This window comes from Petromyzon marinus, chromosome 25, assembly GCF_048934315.1.
Source record: "Petromyzon marinus isolate PM22_M1 ecotype Great Lakes invasive population chromosome 25, UKy_Petmar_22M1.pri1.0, whole genome shotgun sequence".
NCBI lineage: Eukaryota > Metazoa > Chordata > Hyperoartia > Petromyzontiformes > Petromyzontidae > Petromyzon > Petromyzon marinus.
This window is the reverse complement of record NC_133691.1, coordinates 8,676,394-8,695,463: the sequence shown is the minus strand read 5'-3', so window position 1 is coordinate 8,695,463 and position 19,070 is coordinate 8,676,394. Positions and strand designations below refer to the sequence as shown.

General features: G+C 49.7%; 1 protein-coding gene and 1 non-coding gene across 3 annotated transcripts in view; one reads left to right on the top strand and one right to left on the bottom strand.

The window, feature by feature from the left end:
• The window catches only part of LOC116945763 (large neutral amino acids transporter small subunit 1), a 59,699-nt gene extending 48,395 nt beyond the window's left edge, over positions 1–11,304 (top strand). For both annotated transcript variants that reach the window (XM_032960292.2, XM_076069555.1), the window contains exons 5-11: positions 2,923–2,967; positions 4,276–4,399; positions 5,477–5,580; positions 5,720–5,816; positions 7,149–7,298; positions 8,224–8,401; positions 9,777–11,304. In XM_032960292.2, coding sequence (XP_032816183.1) covers positions 2,923–2,967; positions 4,276–4,399; positions 5,477–5,580; positions 5,720–5,816; positions 7,149–7,298; positions 8,224–8,401; positions 9,777–9,832 — 754 coding nt within the window. In that variant the 3' untranslated portion in view covers positions 9,833–11,304. The remainder of the gene's footprint in view (positions 1–2,922; positions 2,968–4,275; positions 4,400–5,476; positions 5,581–5,719; positions 5,817–7,148; positions 7,299–8,223; positions 8,402–9,776) is intronic.
• Positions 11,305–17,834: 6,530 nt separating this feature from the next.
• Positions 17,835–17,909, bottom strand: TRNAI-AAU (transfer RNA isoleucine (anticodon AAU)). Its single transcript has one exon. It is a non-coding gene; the product is annotated as a tRNA-Ile (tRNA).
• Positions 17,910–19,070: the final 1,161 nt, after the last annotated feature.

Sequence of the window (19,070 nt, the reverse complement as noted above, 5' to 3'; positions counted from 1 at the left end):
GCGGTGTGAATGTTCATCATCGACTTGTCACAGGGCTTGCCCCCTCGGCGTCCCTTACATTTGCAAGGTTCGCCCCATCCAGAAGTATTTCCGCACCGCACGGAATTCGTGCCCCAGACAATGCTTTAAATGTTGATGTGTTTGCTGCGTTAAGATTGTTTTAAGGTAGCCGTGAATTTATGGCCACCTTTGAAAATATTTAGACCAACCCTGCCCTCGTGTTGACAGGGTTTGTTACTGTCTAGAAATATTTAACTGAGGCGGTTGCCTTGATGTTTATCTATCTCTGTTATTGAAAACAGAATATGATTCATATTATGAGCCGCTCACTTAAATTGATGCATGCCTAGCGGCATCGAGTGAAAGTGGTGTGACAGTGCGAGCGGGGAAAACATCACTTAAGTTACAGGATCGGCCACATTCCACAGGCGTTTATCTTCTCGTGATCCCACCTCTGTGGCTGTGGCTTTGGGAAGTTACTTCCTTTCACACCCTGGGCTGAAATCACAAAGGGACAACCGGATGTCCCCCCGGCCGGCACGTGTCAACGTGCGTTCAGCGAAGTGCAGCTCAAATTGCCCGTCCCAATTCAGTTAATCGTTTCGCTTTTGTTCGCTTATAACGCAGCCCAGAATAACAGTTTCACTTTGCATGCATTACTTCTAGTTGTCATTTACTACAAATTGTGACCGATAGTGTGTTCTTTTTAATTCCATATCTCTTTGCGAAAAGATTCGCTGACACGTGGCTTAAATGTGTAGTTTCATAGTTACATTTATTTGGTATAGCCCTGTGAGCCATTCGGCTCTTGAATCGGGTGCAACTGCAACAAACAAAAACATGAACAAGAAAACATCTTAAAGTGACTATGTGACTGTGCAAACAGAAAATACAGGTTAAAAACATCAAAATATTCCTGAAATAGCACCGTACACCAACGCTGTGTGCAAAAATCCCAGTGGGATGCAAGTCAAACAACAACAACAACCACAAGACAACTTAGATTAAGGGCATCAGTCTAACTCCGTACTACAATAAACAAAAACATGGCCAAACCAAAAAACGTTTTCGAAATCACCAAAATAAATCCATAAATGCAATGTGTGTAAACCGCTGAAGGACGAGTCCACAAAGGCAGCTGTGTCCTCGGGAGGGTTCGTGAGCTCGGCTTGAGAGTGTTCACGAGCCTGGCTCATGAACGTTGTTTTACAGATGTTGCACCAAAGATGGTCGTCGTGAATGCCGAGCGGAACGAACGCTGAAAATGACATGAACGCAGAGCGATGCATTCTGGGAATGTATGCTGAGAGACAGAGAGTAACGCATGGATCGGAGAACAAACTGAAATGAGAGACAAACTATTAACTATATATTCTTGGTTCTTTCGGTAAAGTCACGTAGAAGGGAAACAATAAAATAATAAAATATATAAAACATTTATATTTTATTGTTTCCCTTCAACGTGACTTTACCGAAAGAGCTAAGAATATGAATTACTGCAGTCACGAAAGCTTTAAATCAAAATTTATATTTTATTGTTTCCCTTCTACGTGACTTTACCGAAAGAACCAAGCATATGAATCCCTGCAGTCACGAAAGCTTTAAATAAAAAAAAAACTATTGACTGTTGAGCAAAATGGACTTGGGGACAGGGTGCACGTCCCTGAAAGGGCGATGGCCATTGGTCAAGATTAATGATGGAATAGCAGCCAAAGAAAGGAAACGCACCTGAAACAATAACGTCCACCACGGAGATGGAGGGATGAAATCAGATTGGGTGCTAGAGCTGGTTGTTGTGTCGCAAGAACGTGAGACGTGGTGGTGACTTGGGGACGCCTTCATCCAGCAGTGGATAGATCGTGGCTGGTGAGCTATAGAAAGCAATTGCAGTAAAACCTTGGATTGCGAGTAACTTGGTCTACGAGTGTTTTGCAAGACGAGCAGATTTTTAAAATAAATATAAATTTGATAAACGAGCGAGGTCTTGCAATACGGGTAGTGTACGTATACGCTTTGTACTGCCGAGCGTCACGTGATCACAACTGATGTACGGGTGCTTTGATACACGAGTGCTTTGGATTACAAACACGTTTCCGGAACGAATTATGCTCGCAATCCAAGGTATTACTGTACCTTGAGTGAGATGAGCCATACTTATAGGATGGCGGGAACGGACTCGTGGGTAACGTTGACGATGTTTTTATATGGGATGGACGATCATGTTCCTAAAGCTACTGTGTAAGTTCAGTGCCTCCCCGGGGTGGATCTGGAAGAACTTATCGCGTACAGTTTGCAGTCGTTTTTTTAACCCCAGGTCTAAAAATTCCTTTCGACTCAAAGTTTTCAATAAAATGACAACAAACACAGTTGACACGGAAGTGTCATTATTTATATTTTGTTGGGGAAAAAACTATGGTGAATGTTAATAGGCTGTGTTTTGGTTAAATATAGGGCGTTAATTTGCCTTTGCATCTGAATGTATGCGTGGTTAATCTAGGATAACCTATAGTCAGTCTCTCCTGTGACCTCCAACAAACCAGCCTTCGACACTTCACGTGGCTTCAAAATGCACTTTGGGGTGTGGTGACATCACCGCCACTCAATGCGAATGGCAGCTTTTGTTGTTCGAGTATTATAACTCTCGTTAATTGTCTGTAAACATCTTAATATATAGGGGACTGCAGAGCTTGAGGAAATGTTGGTACAGGCTCGCTGCGTGTCTTGCTGACCTCCCGGCTCTTCTGTGGTTCCTCAGCGACTGTGAGGTGCAGTCTGCATGAACGAAAGACGCCACGCTATGAAACTCTAAACGTGATCGTCAGCATTATTATAATCGCGTTGTTTGCGTTTTGTGAGTGGCCAGCTTGCCTGGCGCATCGATCACCGAACTTACCACGGGGTTGGCGTGTGTTTCCTCTCTAGGAATTACTTGAATTTTGTCACCGAAGAGATGATTGAGCCCTTCAAGTAAGTGGGCGCTATCCACGGTCCGCCAACACCAACGGAGTTCCGTCGACACTCTTTGACTTGCCAACTGACATCGGACTTTTGTCAGCGCACCACCACCGTAGCTTGATCGAAATATCGACAGATGGAACTCAACTGTCAGGCTGTCTGCTCTCATGAATGTTAATCGCTCGACTGTCAGCTGCTATCGTCTAATGGACGAGGCCGTGGCTATGGCCATGGTCAAGCATGTTCAGCCCGTTGCCTGTGTTTAACCAACACCTTGCAAGCGCGTAACTCGTAACTTCCTCTCTTCCGCGTTCTCTTTGCTCTGCTCGTCTGTGGAACTCCCTCCCATTGTGTCCTCGAGTTCATGTTGTAAGGTAAAGAAAGGTACTGCCCTTGAAGCGTACTCGCTTGCGCCACTGGTAGCAAAAATGCCTCCGCTAGAGGGGAGGTCTCGAGGCTATTTAGGCCCACTCTTCAACCGAGGTGGGAGCATGCATGTATGTTGAACTTCTTTCGCGCCGTACGTAGCCAACCGTGCCGATTGGACGTATAATTTCTGGCCTGGTCGCTTCTGATAAAGAGAGCTCTACAGCTCAGTGGGTCTTACCAGGTAAAATAAAAAAATAGTGGTGGGAGTACACACACTTTACCCCACCACACGCGACCTGCCGATAGACTAACTCCAGTTGTACCCATTTTTAGAGCCGGGTGGACAGTGGCGAGGTTTTTTGCGAAAGTGCCACCGTTGTTTCAATTGCCACGCCGTGCTCAGAAATGTAACCGGCAACCTCTGGATTGCAAATCCAGGTTTTAAAGCCCCGAGTGCGATGCAGTGCCATGGTAACGCACCACTTCGAACAATCGCCTGCAGCTCTCTCCCCTCCACCTGGAGCTGTGAGATGTTCTTCTTCCCATGGCTATGGGCCGCGGTGGCGAGATGTTAACCACCTCGCCTGGTATGCAGGAGATCGTGGGTTCGATTCCGACCCTATTTGAAGTTTGCATGTCTCTCTCCTCGTGGTCGCGTGGATTTTTCTCCGGGTCCTCCGGTTTTTCCCCTCCACGTCTAGAGTCAACGTCACGCGTTTTGGGGTATATTTGGCTGCTATACATTTCCACATGGTGATGATGATGATGATAACCCACTTTGTTGAGCCATCATTTTGGCGCCAGGTCGCTTCTGAAAAAGGGCTCGGTGGGCCTTCCCTGGTAAAATAAAAATAGTTTAGTTTATATTGTGGCTTACGGGTAGCGAGCCGAGGTCACCACCCCCCCCCCGGCATGGTTTCCCTGATGACTCGTGTGCCCCCCCCCACACAGAAACCTTCCCCGAGCCATCATCATCTCGCTGCCCATCGTCACCATCGTCTACGTGCTCACCAACCTGGCGTACTTCACCACGCTGTCCCCTCAGAGCATGCTGGACTCCCAGGCCGTCGCAGTGGTGAGCCCGATTAACCCGCTGGCCCGTTTCTGTTACTTTCTCCCCCCCCCCCCCCATATATATACACACAAACACGTGTACGTACGGACGGTGCTTTGGTCAATCCACTGCTTGATGCGCGGCTCCCGGTCCCCAGTACGTGCCATGGGGTATTTGACCGTACACCGATCGGTGCGAGTTCGTGAAGACGGGGAGCGTAGAAGTACAGTACAGCAATTTATTTTTGCTGCAACTCTGCCCCCTGCTGCCCTCGGCGTAGGCCCGCAACAGCCTACACACCGCCTCTATTTATTCATCTTGGATTCCCATTCTTCGAGCACTATCCTCAGCGCAGCGTCGCCTCCGGCTGCAAAACTGCTGCTGCACACCTCGCCCAGTGCAGCAACAGCCGCAGCTCCTGAGAGTCTCGCGTCTCCGCCAGACATTTTTCATATGTGGGGTGTTCATTGTGTTAATTAATACTAAATAAGATTTTTCAGGTGTTTTGTCAATCCACTGCTAGATGGATGACTTTCAACAATCGTGTAATCCATCCGGGTTGGTGGACCGGAGGGCTGGTTCAGATACCACTTGCTACTGATGTTAGTCTTGGCCTAGAATCAAACTCGGGTGGGCCGGGTTCACTGTGTAGTGTGCTAACCACTGCACATGGAACTTCTTGCTATAAGGTCTGTCCGCCTATTGACACAATCAATTTTATTTGGCCATGATAGGTAGGAGGACTACCTTCGTTTAATTCATACTGTAAAGTATTGCGATGCCCTCAATCAGTACTTAAATCTTGAGTCACATTAATCAAGCACTGTGGAGGCAACGAGGGTTTGTGGATGACCGCACAGATGTTGTTTTGAAACGCCCTTCCTATGGGCGTCAAGGGCGTGTGCCATACACTGGTTCTCCAGGATAAGTCGGTACAGCAAGTGGACTAATCGCCATAATTTCTCATCTGTTTGGGGATAGTGGTATATGTATGTATGTATGTCGATCTCCTTTCGCACCGTACGTAGCCAACCGGTGCTGATCTGTGTTTCTGTGATTTGCAATGGCGCCGTGCTGATTGGTTTTATGCGTGCCCAGGACTTTGGGAACTATCACCTGGGTGTGATGTCCTGGATCATTCCCGTGTTCGTCAGCCTTTCCTGCTTCGGCTCGGTCAATGGGTCCCTCTTCACCTCCTCCAGGTGCGACAGACCCCCACCCCTAATGCCAGTGTTACAATAAATAAAATAACCCGATGTGTGTCCTGGCGTTTGGGCCACTCTGTACATCTGAAGCGCCTTGTCTGTGTCTGTCCGCCGCTCGCTGCGCCGTGCCATGCAGGTTGTTCTTCGTGGGCGCTCGCGAAGGGCACCTGCCCAATTTGCTCTCGATGATTCACCGGCGCCTCTTCACTCCGGTGCCTTCCCTCCTCTTCACGGTACCTGCAGCACCCTCCACACTCCGTAAAAATAAAGATTCACACCCCCCCCCCCCGACCCCTGTATAACCTTATCAGAACTGTTGGGGAAAGTGCTGTTAGCGGGCGCCTAATGAAGGCCGTTACAGCACACGTGGGGGAGAGTGGCCAGCACCACGCCCGGGCTCTTCCCTCTCCCCAGTGGCGATGTTTACTACACTCCGAACCAGTTACTTATTTCAGGCCGAGTTGACCTAGGGGAGGCTCCATGCACTTGCCCTCCAGCATCTCACTCGCTCATCCATCCACCCACCCACCACCCATTCACCCACCAGCAATCTAGACCATTCACCATCCACCAGAAAATTACTTACCTAATCACCCACCTACAACCATTCACCCACACACCAGCATCTCATATTCACTCGTGTACTCAACCACCCAAACACGACGAATGGGACGATGCCTGTGTTCTACTGCACAAGCGAGCCAAGCCGCGACCGTGCCGAGACCAAGCCTGGCATGACTCGGGAGGCGCTAGATTGTTTTTCCATTGTGCAACGTGAGCCGTGCCGCTGACGTCATGCGGTTTGGTTCTGACCCAGCTCGGCAGATGGCCAGTGGAAAACCCATGATAGGTACATGCGACGCACGCGCCAGTGTGATTCGCATGTGCCGGTGGAAAAAGGGAGCGTTATCCGACTGTGTTTAGAACAGGCAGGGCCGTATTATACAATAGGCACTGTGCATATGCCGTATTATCCAATAGGCACTGTGCACAGGCCGTATTATCCAATAGGCACTGTGCATAGTGCCTATTATTCAATAGGCACTGTGCACAGGCCGTATTATCTAATAGGCACTGTGCATATGCCTATTATTTAATAGGCCTGTTAGGCACAATACACATTACCCAATTGGCACTGTGCCTAGGGCCTACAGAAACTGAAGGGCCTACAATAAAAACATGTAACCAAGATATCTTCTTGAATAAATATATTTATATAGCAAGGATAGGCAGAGTATTTCAAATAAGATCTGCTTATCTGCGGCACGCAGCATGCTCCCATCGAATTAGTGCACAGACTAAATAATGAACGTATCGGTAACGACGTGTGTGTAGCGGCTGGACGAAGTACGCGTGAAACAAGCGAGTGACAGCGGCTTTAGTAACATGGGCAGTACCGACTGCATAAAGTTATCACTGAAGGCCTACGAAACAGAAGTGCTTCGAGCCTCACGAGAACCTTAATCCGGCCCTGAGAACAGGTGGGCAAACGCACGCCGTGGAAAACCCCAAGTCGCTCATGCCCACCCGCCCACCCGCCCGCCCTCCACTCCCGCTTCCCCCAGTGCCTCATGACGCTGCTGTACGCCATCTCGGATGACATCTTCTCCGTCATCAACTTCTTCAGCTTCTTCAACTGGCTGTGCATCGCCATGGCCATCTGCGGCATGATGTGGCTGCGCTACAAGGAGCCGCAGAGAGATAGGCCCATCAAGGTGAGCGACTCCACCGTGTCGCTCCGCACCTCGATATCGGTTTCCGATAGCTGTGCAAGTTGTATTTCGCACGTTTAATAATGCATCGTTGTAGGTGTTGTTGAACTGCAGTTCACTCGGCCTGCTGTAAATGAATATAATCGGGGCAACTTTCCAATCTGTAATTATTATGTCTCTGCTGTTACATGACAGATGAAAAAAAAAATCATTCTCTGGCCATGATGGTGTTGTATGACCGCGATGTCGTCTGTGACGCTGGTAACGTTTGTCAACGCATCGAATTGGGTAATGGATGTGTATTTAGAACAGTTAATTATCGTGCTTGTTATTTCATGATATAATTTTGGGAAATAACACGTACATAAACGTGTGATGTTAATCACAGATATGATATTTTGCACACAGACATTACGATTATCGTGGACTTTGTCTCGTACGATACATCGCAGAGAATCTCCACATTGCGGTACTACTCTGTCGTGCAGTGTCTTGGGTGCGGGGTTTGTAGCTCGCGCAGAGATGCAGCCTGCGTGGCAAAAGACAAAGATCCCCCGTATAGCCTTAACAGGCTCTAGGGGCAAGTTCTGTTAGCGAGTAGCACCTATGAAGGCCGGCACGGCCCCACAGGGTGGGTAGCCAACACCACGCCCGGCCTCTACCGAGTGGTGATGTGTACTCACCGCAACAGATACTCATTTGAGGCCGAGTCGACCTAGGGGAGGCCCAAGACCGCTTCATATAATCGTGAGCGGGAATTTAAATTCGAGTCGCTCCCCACTGCCGCAGCCTGCGGCGAGGCCTCCCCTCGCATGCAGCTCAACAAGGCACCTGCAGGAGGCAGTTCAGCAAGTAGGTTCACGGTCTCCTCCATCCCAATCGATTTGTCCTCTCAGCTCTATCTGTGCCCCCCCCCCCCCCATGGCAGGTGAACATCCTGTTGCCGATCTCGTTCGTGCTGGCGTGCATCTTCCTCATCGTCGTGTCCGTGGTGGTGACGCCGGTCGAGTGCGGCATCGGCCTCGGCATCATCCTCACCGGGATCCCCGTCTACTTTGTGGGCGTGCGGTGGCAGAACAAGCCGCCGTCGCTGCTTAACCTCATCAGTGCGTGCCCTCCCCTCACCAGTCACGGGGTGGGGGGGTGCCAGCAGCTGCCACACCCACGGGGCCATGGGAGATCCGTCTTGCTTGCCTACGATTGCGCTTGTTTAGCCATGGAAGCCTCGCCGAGTCTCAAGACTCGTTTGCAGAGTTCGTCCTGTCAACTTGTTCGCAGTAGGAGTAGCGGGGGGGGGGGACCCAGCATGGCTGCTGCTGCTGCTTGTGATCCCAATGGACGCCACGGTGACGAGACATTAACTACCTCGCCTGGTATCCAGGATGTCGTGGTTTCGATTCCGCCCCTGAACGCCTGCTGCTGTATATTTGCAGCTCGCATGGTCTCTTGCCTTGTGGTCGCGTGGATTTTTCTCCGGGTCCTCCGGTTTTTCCCTCATTTAGAAACACGCGTTTAAGAGTATCTGGCTGCTGTAAATTTCCACCTGATAAGCCACTTCATTGGTGGGCCAGGTCGCGTCTGAAAAACAGCTATATAGCTCAGTGGGACTGACCTGGTGAAATAAAAATAGTTTAGTTTAAGTACTCTCTGGTTCTTTCGGTAAAGTCACGTAGAAAGAAAATAAATTAAATACTAATAGAATACGACGTTTCGATTGCAACACAAGCCACCATTATCAGGTAAGAATGAATGAGAAAACAAGCCTAGTAAACTTAGCAATATAATGCAAAACAACACAGAGAGTCGGCTAACAACACAACAGTCAACACCCTACATGGTTCATTACGTTCTTCCAAAGATTGCTAAATTTGAGAGAGAGACAAAACACAGAGACACACAGACACACAAGCAGAGAGATGCTGGTTACATACACTGTGTGTGTGTTTGCTGGCGAGCAGTGGTACAGCGGTTAGCGCGCTGCGCTACGAACTCGGCGACCCGAGTTTGATTCTCGCTCACGGCCAACATCGGTGACGATTATCTTAACCGGTTCTGGGCCTCCCCTAGGTCGCCTCACCCTCAAATGAGTACCTGGTGCGGTGTGTAAAATCATCGTCACTGGGGAGACAAAGGTGCCCAGGGCATGGTGCTGGCCACCCCAGCCCCTCGTGTGCCGTGTCGGCGTTCATAGCTGCACGCTAACAGCACTTGCCCCAACAGTATGTTAAGGCTTTGCGGGGGATCTTTGTCTTTGCGTTTGCTGGGGGGGATGGCCAGCAGGGGGGTGTGCAGCATGTGGCAGGGGGCCCCTTGGGGTGGTGGGTGGGGTACAGCTCGAGGTTTTCCACCGGCTATTTACCGGGCCGAGGTGAGAACCTGAAGAAGCTCCCAGCATGTGGAGCGAAACGTGCCTCCCTTGTTGAGGCGGCACTGCTTCAAGATGAATGTGGTCACGAGCAGAGTGCTCCCTTTCTCTTGCAGGCTCCATGACGATCCTATCGCAGAAGGTTTTGGAGGTGATCCCGCAAGAGTCGTGACCCTTCTTGCTCCAACGAAGCCGAAATCTCTCCACAGCAAAACCACATTCTCTACTGTGTTTGGGTGGGGTGGGAGATGGGGGAGGGTTAGGGGGGAGGGTTAGGGGGGGGGGGGTTGCCAATTTGTTACCAGACTTGATTTCGAAATGTTTTGCTCCTACACACCCATACAAACAGAAACTTCTGTGCCACACAAGCCATCACACATTTGCCGCTTATTAAGTTCTCTTAGCTGTCCGTGTGAGAAAGTATTCGGCAGGAGGCCTTCGAAGCTCTGTTTTTCTTCGAGTCCTATTACACGCCAACGTTACAAATCTTATCAACTCGTTCTTGTGGGCACTTTTTTTTTTAAACAACTAATTTATTACTGTACTTCATTCCCTTTTTTTTGCATTTACATCTCCTAGTGTTTTTTTTGTGCCAGAAAAAGTCCTTAAGACACTGTTTACATATAGCGTCGTGAAACGGAAACACCGCGGGTGGTCAGTTCAGCCTCGACCACAATATGAATTCACGTGGGGAACAAGGAGAGCTCTTTCGAGTATTCATTAAAGCTGAGTATTTTGCAGCAGCCGTTGCATTTACAAATATCGGGAAGTTTTGTCCTCGTTTCAAACTTTACAGCCTCGCCCCTCGACTTGTCTGTTATGGGCACAGTCCAGAGGGGCTGGCTGCCTGCCTGCCTGGTGGGGCAGGGCCGGCAAAGACCGGGCGGGGCGGGGCCTGTGAGCAGTGGGCAGGTCCAACGTGTGAGCGAGCGAGCGAGAGAGATACAGCAGGAGGGAGGCCGCCGCTCACTGTGTGGGCAGTGCTAGTGGTGGAGTGGGCGTGGCTTCGTGAGTGGGCGGGGCTGTTGGAGGAAAGGGGCCGTCCAGGTCGCCCGCCAGCAGGCGTCACGTGTCCTGGTCAAGCCCCACTGGAAGTTTGGTGGCCATGCGTAAACAGAAAAGGGGTCCTGAAAATTTTCAGCGTTTTATAACTTCGGCTGCCGTTGTACGTGGCTGTTTTTTTTCTGGAGCTCTTTTTTTTTCCCCTCTCTCTTCCCCCCCGTGTGCTTAAAAAGGAAGGCTATTTTAAATGGCGACGTGGAAAGGCCGTAAAGTATTTGTCCCATGAGTTTTTGTACACTTTAATGCGTACATGTAAGGAAGTGTGTCATTTGTAAAAGCAATTAATTTGTGTTTGAAGTCATACTTTATTTAAAAGAGTTGTGGGCGGCATTACGAAAGACTGAGGCTGTTGATACTTTTATCAAAGTGACGTGTGCCATTGGGTGCAAACAGATTCCCAAAGGAGCTTGCATAACAACGACTGAACATCTATTAAAAAAGAGCATCATAGCTCATTGGATTCCTCCAGTCTGAAGATTCTGACTATGGTGAAGTATGTTTAATGTGTGACCACATCATCCATCGTGCACTTGCACGTTGACTAATGCACACATGAAACCGAATAAAACGATACTACGCTTACGAGTCTCTTGCCATACTGTTTTTTGAGAGCTTACACGAAATATATTTTAATCCGGCCAAGCCAAGCTGCAGCTCTGAAATTTATTTCGCACGCCAATGGCTCGATGGTATTTGGCCTACTCTTCCACACTGGCCAGAGTTTTCGCGCAAGAGGTGTGGGTACCCACACTTTTCCCCCACCACAATTGACCTGCCTGTCGATCGACTCTCAGCAATTTGATGCGTAATCAATGAGGCCTTCTGGCTGAGCTCTGTTCGATGAAATGGACACGTGTTTTACAATCCAAAGTCACACTGGAGAGAGATGTAATTATCCCTTGAACGGTGACCAATATCTGTGCCTCCCAAGAGGTCGAGTCGGCCCCCGGCCATGGTTTGACTGGCATGCTTCTAGCTGCGAGTCAAACGCTCCCATCGAGTTGCCACCTGGCTTCCCGGGTAGCTCGGATGACAGTGATACCTGAAACGGCGCATACTTTACTAATAAAAAAAAACACATCACAACCCGATCTAGCCGGGTCGCGACGTTGTTTCACGCGCACGCCTTGGCGGTTCTCAACACCCTGACGTGGCCTCGACTCGTCATTAGCCGTGAACTGGAATGACCATTTCACGAGAGACATAAATAGCAGAGGGCCAGTTTGAGACTGGTCGAAAGCTGAGCACTTCTGAGATGGAGAATGAGCTATTTCTCGTTCGCAGCGATCCGCCTTGAACACGGAATGTCTTCTCGCGTCGTGCTGGCAATGCTGGCTGTGTGTGTGTGGGTGAATGTTAATTCACCACGCCGGAATTCCGATGTGTCATACCTCGCTCTATCCGCGAGCGTTTGAACCGACGCGGTATGAGATTCCATTTCCGATAAGATGGACAATTTTGGAACATTGGGTACAAAATTTTACGCAGTAATTCGTTGGAAGGCTGAATTTGGGAGCTGTTTACAGGCGGTGCTTGTTTAAGTGTAATTGCCTCTTGTTTCGGCACACAAATAGACAAACTCGTGATTGTAGTCATTGGCACGACTTAATCGGGAAATGGATAGCTAAATCCGTAAATGATGAGCAAGTTCCATCATCGCAAAATAACAGCGCAGGCTGCTGGAAAACCGTAGATTTAAATGTACACACGACAGCACCATTATGCAAAAAACAGCAGTTCATGAAGAAGTGCATTGTGGTCCTTTTTATCTTCGACCACGTGAAGGTTCGGCGAAACCGGGCTGGGATTTGAATACGCGGTCCCTCGACTTTGTGAAGCAAGCGATCTAACGCGACTGCACACAATAAAAATGAGGGGGCAATAACACTACCTTCACATATCTGTCCCTCCGCATTAGAAATGCCAAAACAATCGTCCCATCAGCTTTCGTAGAATGCACAATTTCAGCAACAAGCAAACACTGGTCCGGTTCGACATTCAGTGTCTCATCAGCAGTCGGGCTCGCCTGAAACCAATGCTGGTGAACTGCCTAAATGTTTATAGGCAAGGACACTGTTAGATGTGGATCCTAGTTCGACGAAAACATGTAGAATACATAACACAAAATAACCTGCTAAGAAGGCCATGTGGCTGATAGGATGTGTTGAAAAGATATGTATTGTCTACGTGTCTTTTTCATCACAATCATCAAATCATCAGCAGCAACTATCCATAAATCATCAGCGTCACACGTGGTTTTGCCGTCGGAGTTTCTGAACTCCCAACAACTGAAGTCGACAAGCGCAGCCGGGCTGTCGCTCTGAAGTGCCCAGAACGACAATGGCACTTTAGTTATAATAACACACACACACACAATGTTGTGCTTACAATGTACAAAGCTCCTCAGCCTTCTGCAGACCACCAACTCAATAGAACGTGCATGTGTGCCCAGTTTGTCGATTTGATAGACGTATGCAGACCACCAACTCAATTTGATAGACGTATGCAGACCACTAACTCAATAGAACTTGCATGTGTGCCCAGTTTGTCGATTTGATAGACCACCAATTCCCCCCAAAAAATGTAAAATGCGCCCAACGATAAGGCAGCAGGCAATGCCACAAACACAACTGTCGACCGGTTTCAATCTGATTAGGGTTCATCAGCACAGTGCAATCTGCAATGTTCGCTGCTGGCTTATGCCTCTGCGAGCTTTTTTTATATGGAGAGGACATTACGCCTGTACTCTATGAGGGCCCCAGTAAGCACTTGCCTGAGGAGTCGCTCATTCGAGTCTGTCAACGAACGATGGCGCGCCGTGAACTCTGCGATCACCCCGCATGCCCCGGATGGGGGGGAGGGGGGTCGAGTGACCTTTGCGGATGATGAATCCTGCTGGGGCAGCTCGAGGCAGAGCGAGGCCAACGAGGACACGGCCTCATCTCACCAGTTCGACTCCAGCCCTGGCCAGCAGGGCCCGAGCGCGAATGAGCAAAATATCAACATTCTCACGTAGACCCCCCCCCCCATCTCCCCCTGTCCGCCCCCCCTCCCCGCTACTCTCCAGGATAGAAAGCGAGCAGCGGAAGGAACGGGAAACGACTCCTTTGTTCGTCGAGTTGCTGGATGGCGCAACAGTTGCATTCGGCTGCACGACATACTCAACAAACTGAACTATTTTTGTTTATTTACCGGGTTAAGGGCCGACTGAGCTATGAAGCTCTTTTTCAGAAGCGACCTCGCCACAAATGATAGCTCAACGAAGTGGCTTATCGCGTGGGAATACGTAGCTGCCGAAACACTCTGAACACGTGTTTCTCAATGTGGAGGGTCGGAAAACCGGAGGACTCGGAGAAAAATCGAGGCGCGAATGTGCGGAACACGTAAACTCCAAATACACCAAGCGTCAAGGTACGGGATCGAATCCACCACCTCCCGTTTACCAGGCGAGGTAGTTAACATCTCGCCACCGTGGCAAGGACACATTTATTATTTATTAAAGCTGTCGCAATACTGTACTATTTCGTGAATGTAAACAAACTTAGTGCGATTCTTTGCTGATCCTCGTGGGGCTTGCTTCCTGTCCCCTGAGCTCCGTGCCACCACTCCTGGCTGGCAGCGTGACCACCGAATGTAGGTCCACCGGGAGTAGCTGCATCAGCCACGTGTGACGGGGACAAATTAGGCGTTGCGTTGGCAACGTCGCAGAGTGGAACAACGCCGACGTCCGGAATAGACGTCTCATTCGAGAACCAAACATCATCGTTTTGACATTCCTCCTCGAAGGCGCTGGTGATGGAGCCATCAACCGCAACAGAACAGAACATCACCAGGCCCGATGCGCTGACATCTCCTTTATAAATGAAACATATGAAGTCACGAGTCACAGCCGTGCGATTGTGGCCATGCACCCCCCCCCCCCCCCAAACTATGGGCCACATAGTAAACCCATAGAGATACACAGAGACCCTTAGAGATGCATAGGGACACAGATATACAGAGACTTACAGAGATACATTAAAGACAAGCCACAGTCGTGAAATTGCGGCCGTAGAACCCAAACAATGGACCGTGCAGTAACCCACTGTAGTCTGCGCTCCTTCAACGGATGAGGGATCCCAAACCGACACGAAACTCTCTCCTGAAGCCCTCTCGTCGTGGCCAAGCACGCCTCGTCATCGCCGTTTAGCTCCTGACCGTTTTGCCGTGCGCAACGTTTAACAACATCGCGTGACAATGTGTTCTCAAGTTCATCTTCTTTGGTTCTTTCGGTAAAGTCACGTAGAATGAGAATAAAATAATAAAATAAGACAATAAAATTCTCACGACGTTTTCGGCCACAACACAATTGAAGCTCTGTCGTCCCGACAGTTCTGTTCTTTCACCTGAAGAAGGCCACCTGTGTTGTGGCCGAAACGTCGTGAGAATTTTATTGTCTTATTTTATTTTATTATTTTATTCTCATTCTACGTTACTTTACCGAAAGAACCAAAGAAGATTAATCCTTGCAGTCACGAAAGCTTTAAATCGAAAAATGTTCCCAAGTTGTCCACGCTCATTGTGAATGTCACCTCGAAGCTCAGTGGCTCTGTCGAGAACTCTCCTGCATTGCACGCGTGCTGGCCTAGGACGAATAGGACGACAGTGCACTTCTTCAGGAACTGCTAATGGTTTTTTACGTCCGTATGTTGAACTTCTTTCGAGCCGTACGTAACCAACCGTGCTAATCGGAGGTGCGGGGAAAGACAACAAACTGAACACGTTGTTTGCGCGTGTTTTTTGAAGACCCAGCATCGACTTAGACCCTGAGTCAGTCGCGGAAATTCCACGTTCCTATGGCGGTCGTGAATTTATCCCATAGGGGTAAACATTATTGACCTTCCGCCAAGCGGGTACCTATTTTACCGACCATGGAGAGGTGATGGACTCAGACATGGTCGGGAATCACTGTAATTCGCTGCTCTTACAGGCTGATCTATATATGGCATATATATAAAAATATATCCCAGCCAAATGTAACTTCTGAAATAATATCATATTCGTATTTAAACCTTTGTTTTAATAAGCGTAATCGCCAGACTACTCATTCAACAACAACAACAACACGCCTCATCAAACAGCGGTACGAACATGATCACCAACAAACACAAGCGCAGTCGCTATAACGACAGCAAATCCGTTCGCTTCAAACTCACAGCGCCGTCGTCGAAACCAGCACGAGGCTGCCTTCAACAGAGGCTCGAAGCGACCTGCGTCACGTGGGGCGCGCACGCCGTTATGACGTCAACTCCACTAGGCGACGTTCTTCGTTCTCCGGGGTGTTGATGAGCACGCAAGGCTGAGGTCCACCAGCAGTAAACATGTTTGTGTCCCGTCGAGGGTTCGCGTGCGGTCTTTTTTTTTGTGCGTTCAAGCAGGCGAGAACTCCAGTAGACTAGGTGGGCCCTCTCCCGGGGACACCGACTATGAATTTCCGTGCTGACGTGTGTGTGTGTGGAGGGGCGAGTGGTGTTCGTAAACATGCTTTGTCGCGGCGAATAAATAACCAGCGGTGGCGCAGCAGTTCGCGCTCTGCGCTCCGAACCCGGGCAACGCGGGTTCGATTACCGCTCACGCGCATTCCCCCGAGGCCGACTCAGCCTCGGGCCTGCCCTAGGTCGACTCAGCCTCAAACTGGTACCTGCTGCGGTGTCTCATCATCGCCATTAAAGAGACAAAGGCGGCCGGGGCGTGGTGCTGGCCACCCACCCCCTCGTGTGCCGTGGCGGGCCTTCATCGGTGATCACTAACAGCACTTGCCCCAACAGTCTGTTTAGGCTATACGGGGGTGAGAGAGGCGGGGGGGGGGATATGTCTTTATATTGAGAACATTTGTGAGGCTTCACTCATGGACTGGCAGACAGTTGACAGCTCTGGTGGTGCTACTCAGTGGACGGGGGCTGCAAGGGGGGGGGGCACGCGACATGAAGAACGTTTGGCAGCCGCTGCTGTGAAGCGTAGAGATGAGGTCCTCGCGTATTCGGAGCGACCCATCTGGTCGAATATTTGTCGACGCCGCGTTCGTGCTCGCCTGCCGACGCGGCCGTGGGATGCCGGCGAAGTTTTGGTTTGTTTGTTTGCAGGCGCATTCCTCCAGCAGGCACACAAAAAAAATCACCCCGTGTTCTCTCTGGAACTGGCCCGTACCAGGCTCGCCAGCGCCACAATCTTGCACCGACACTTCAGAAGTCAGCGCGTGGAAAATTCTGTTCACGCGCTTCGGCAGCGTCGGCGGACGAGTGGGCGCTCACCCCTCGAGTGCCGACGCGTGGACACCCCCCCCACCCCCATTCCAACACCCCCCCCACACACACCCACCCGGTGTAACGATGGCTGTTGAAATATTCATGCTATTGACAAACAAGTGCATGAGTCACACTCTCCCGTGGCCTTAAATGTCCACGGGTCCTTGTTTGAAATGTTGTACCCAGAAGCCGTCCCGCCAGGGTATGGCGAATCGTGGTGACCGGCCCGGGCCCCGCGCTTTGGGGAGGGAGGGGGGGGGCGCTTCCACGTCACGGCGTCAGATGTAATTCCGCCGCTTTAGTTTGAAGGCGTCGTGGCGGGTGGCCCACAAAGTGGGATTATTTGACTCGGGGCCCCGCACTCCAAAGGGATGGGCCCTGGTGGATACCCATCACAATAAAAGCCGAGCCGGTTTTTCGAGCCAAGCATTGACACACCTTCCCTGCTAGATGCAGTGCGTGCTCACGACGACAAATGATTCTGTATAATAATGGATCTTGAGAAACATAAATGAGCAAAGCTACCGTAGTTCCCATTCCGTTTTATGACGAGACCCACCGCCCTTTCATCTACAGAACATTACAACTGCTGCCACTTGACTGAGCGTTCGAGGTATACATGTGACAAATTGTATTGTGTGTGTGCTTCTACACGATGATGGACTGCACTTTTGTTGTAACTTCCCACTGCTGGGCTGTGTAACGGGCTCTACCATTCCTTTCCCTGTCCAGAAGTGACCTACGAACTCCCCTGTGACGTTGCCTGCTCACAGCGTGGCCATCCATCGGTTATCCAATGAGAGGGAGGAGGAAAAATAACTCCATTTGCGGCCCGTTATGGGGATCGAACCCACGACCTTGGCGTTATTAGCACCTCGCTCTAACCAGCTGAGCTAACCGGCCAACCTGCACGGCGTTCGGGGAAAATCAATTATATAGCGCGAATCATATGTGCCTCTGATGGCTCAACACGCGTCTCAAGCAGTTACAGTGAAGGAAAAAAGTATTTGATCCCCTGCTGATTTTGTACGTTTGCCCACTGACCACTGACAAAGAAATGACCAGTCTATAATTTTATTGGTAGGTTTATTTGAACAGTGAGAGACAGAATAACAACAACAAAATCCAAAAAACGCATGTCAAAAATGTTATAAATTGATTTGCATTTTAATGAGGGAAATAAGTATTTGACCCCCTCCCAATCAGAAAGATTTCTGGCTCCCAGGTGTCTTTTATACAGGTAACGAGCTGAGATTAGGAGCACACTCTTAAAGGGAGGGCTCCTAATCTCAGCTTGTTACCTGTATAAAAGGCACCTGTTCACAGAAGCAATCAATCAATCAGATTCCAAACTCTCCACCATGGCCAACACCAAAGAGCTCTCCAAGAATGTCAGGGACAAGATTGTAGACCTACACAAGTCTGGAATGGGCTACAAGATCATTGCCAAGCAGCTTGGTGAGAAGGTGACAGCAGTTAGTGCGATTATTCGCAAATTTAAGAAACACAAAAGAACTGTCAATCTCCCTCGGCCTGGGGCTCCATGCAAGATCTCACCTCGTGGAGTTGCAATGATCATGAGAACGGTGAGGAATCAGCTCAGAACTACACGGGAGGATCTTGTCAATGATCTCAAGGCAGCTGGGACCATAGTCACCAAGAAAACAATTGGTAACACACTACGCCGTGAAGGACTGAAATCCTGCAGTGCCCGCAAGGTCCCCCTGCTCAAGAAAGCACATATACATGCCCATCTGAAGTTTGCCAATTAACATCTGAATGATTCAGAGGACAACTGGGTGAAAGTGTTGTGGTCAGATGAGACCAAAATGGAGCTCTTTGGCATCAACTCAACTCGCCGTGCTTGGAGGAGGAGGAATGCTGCCTATGACCCCAAGAACACCATCCCCACTGTCAAACATGGAGGTGGAAACATTATGCTTTGGGGGTGTTTTTCTGCTAAGGGGACAGGACAACTTCACCGCATCAAAGGGACGATGGACGGGGCCATGTACCGTCAAATCTTGGGTGAGAACCTCCTTCCCTCAGCCACGGCATTGAAAT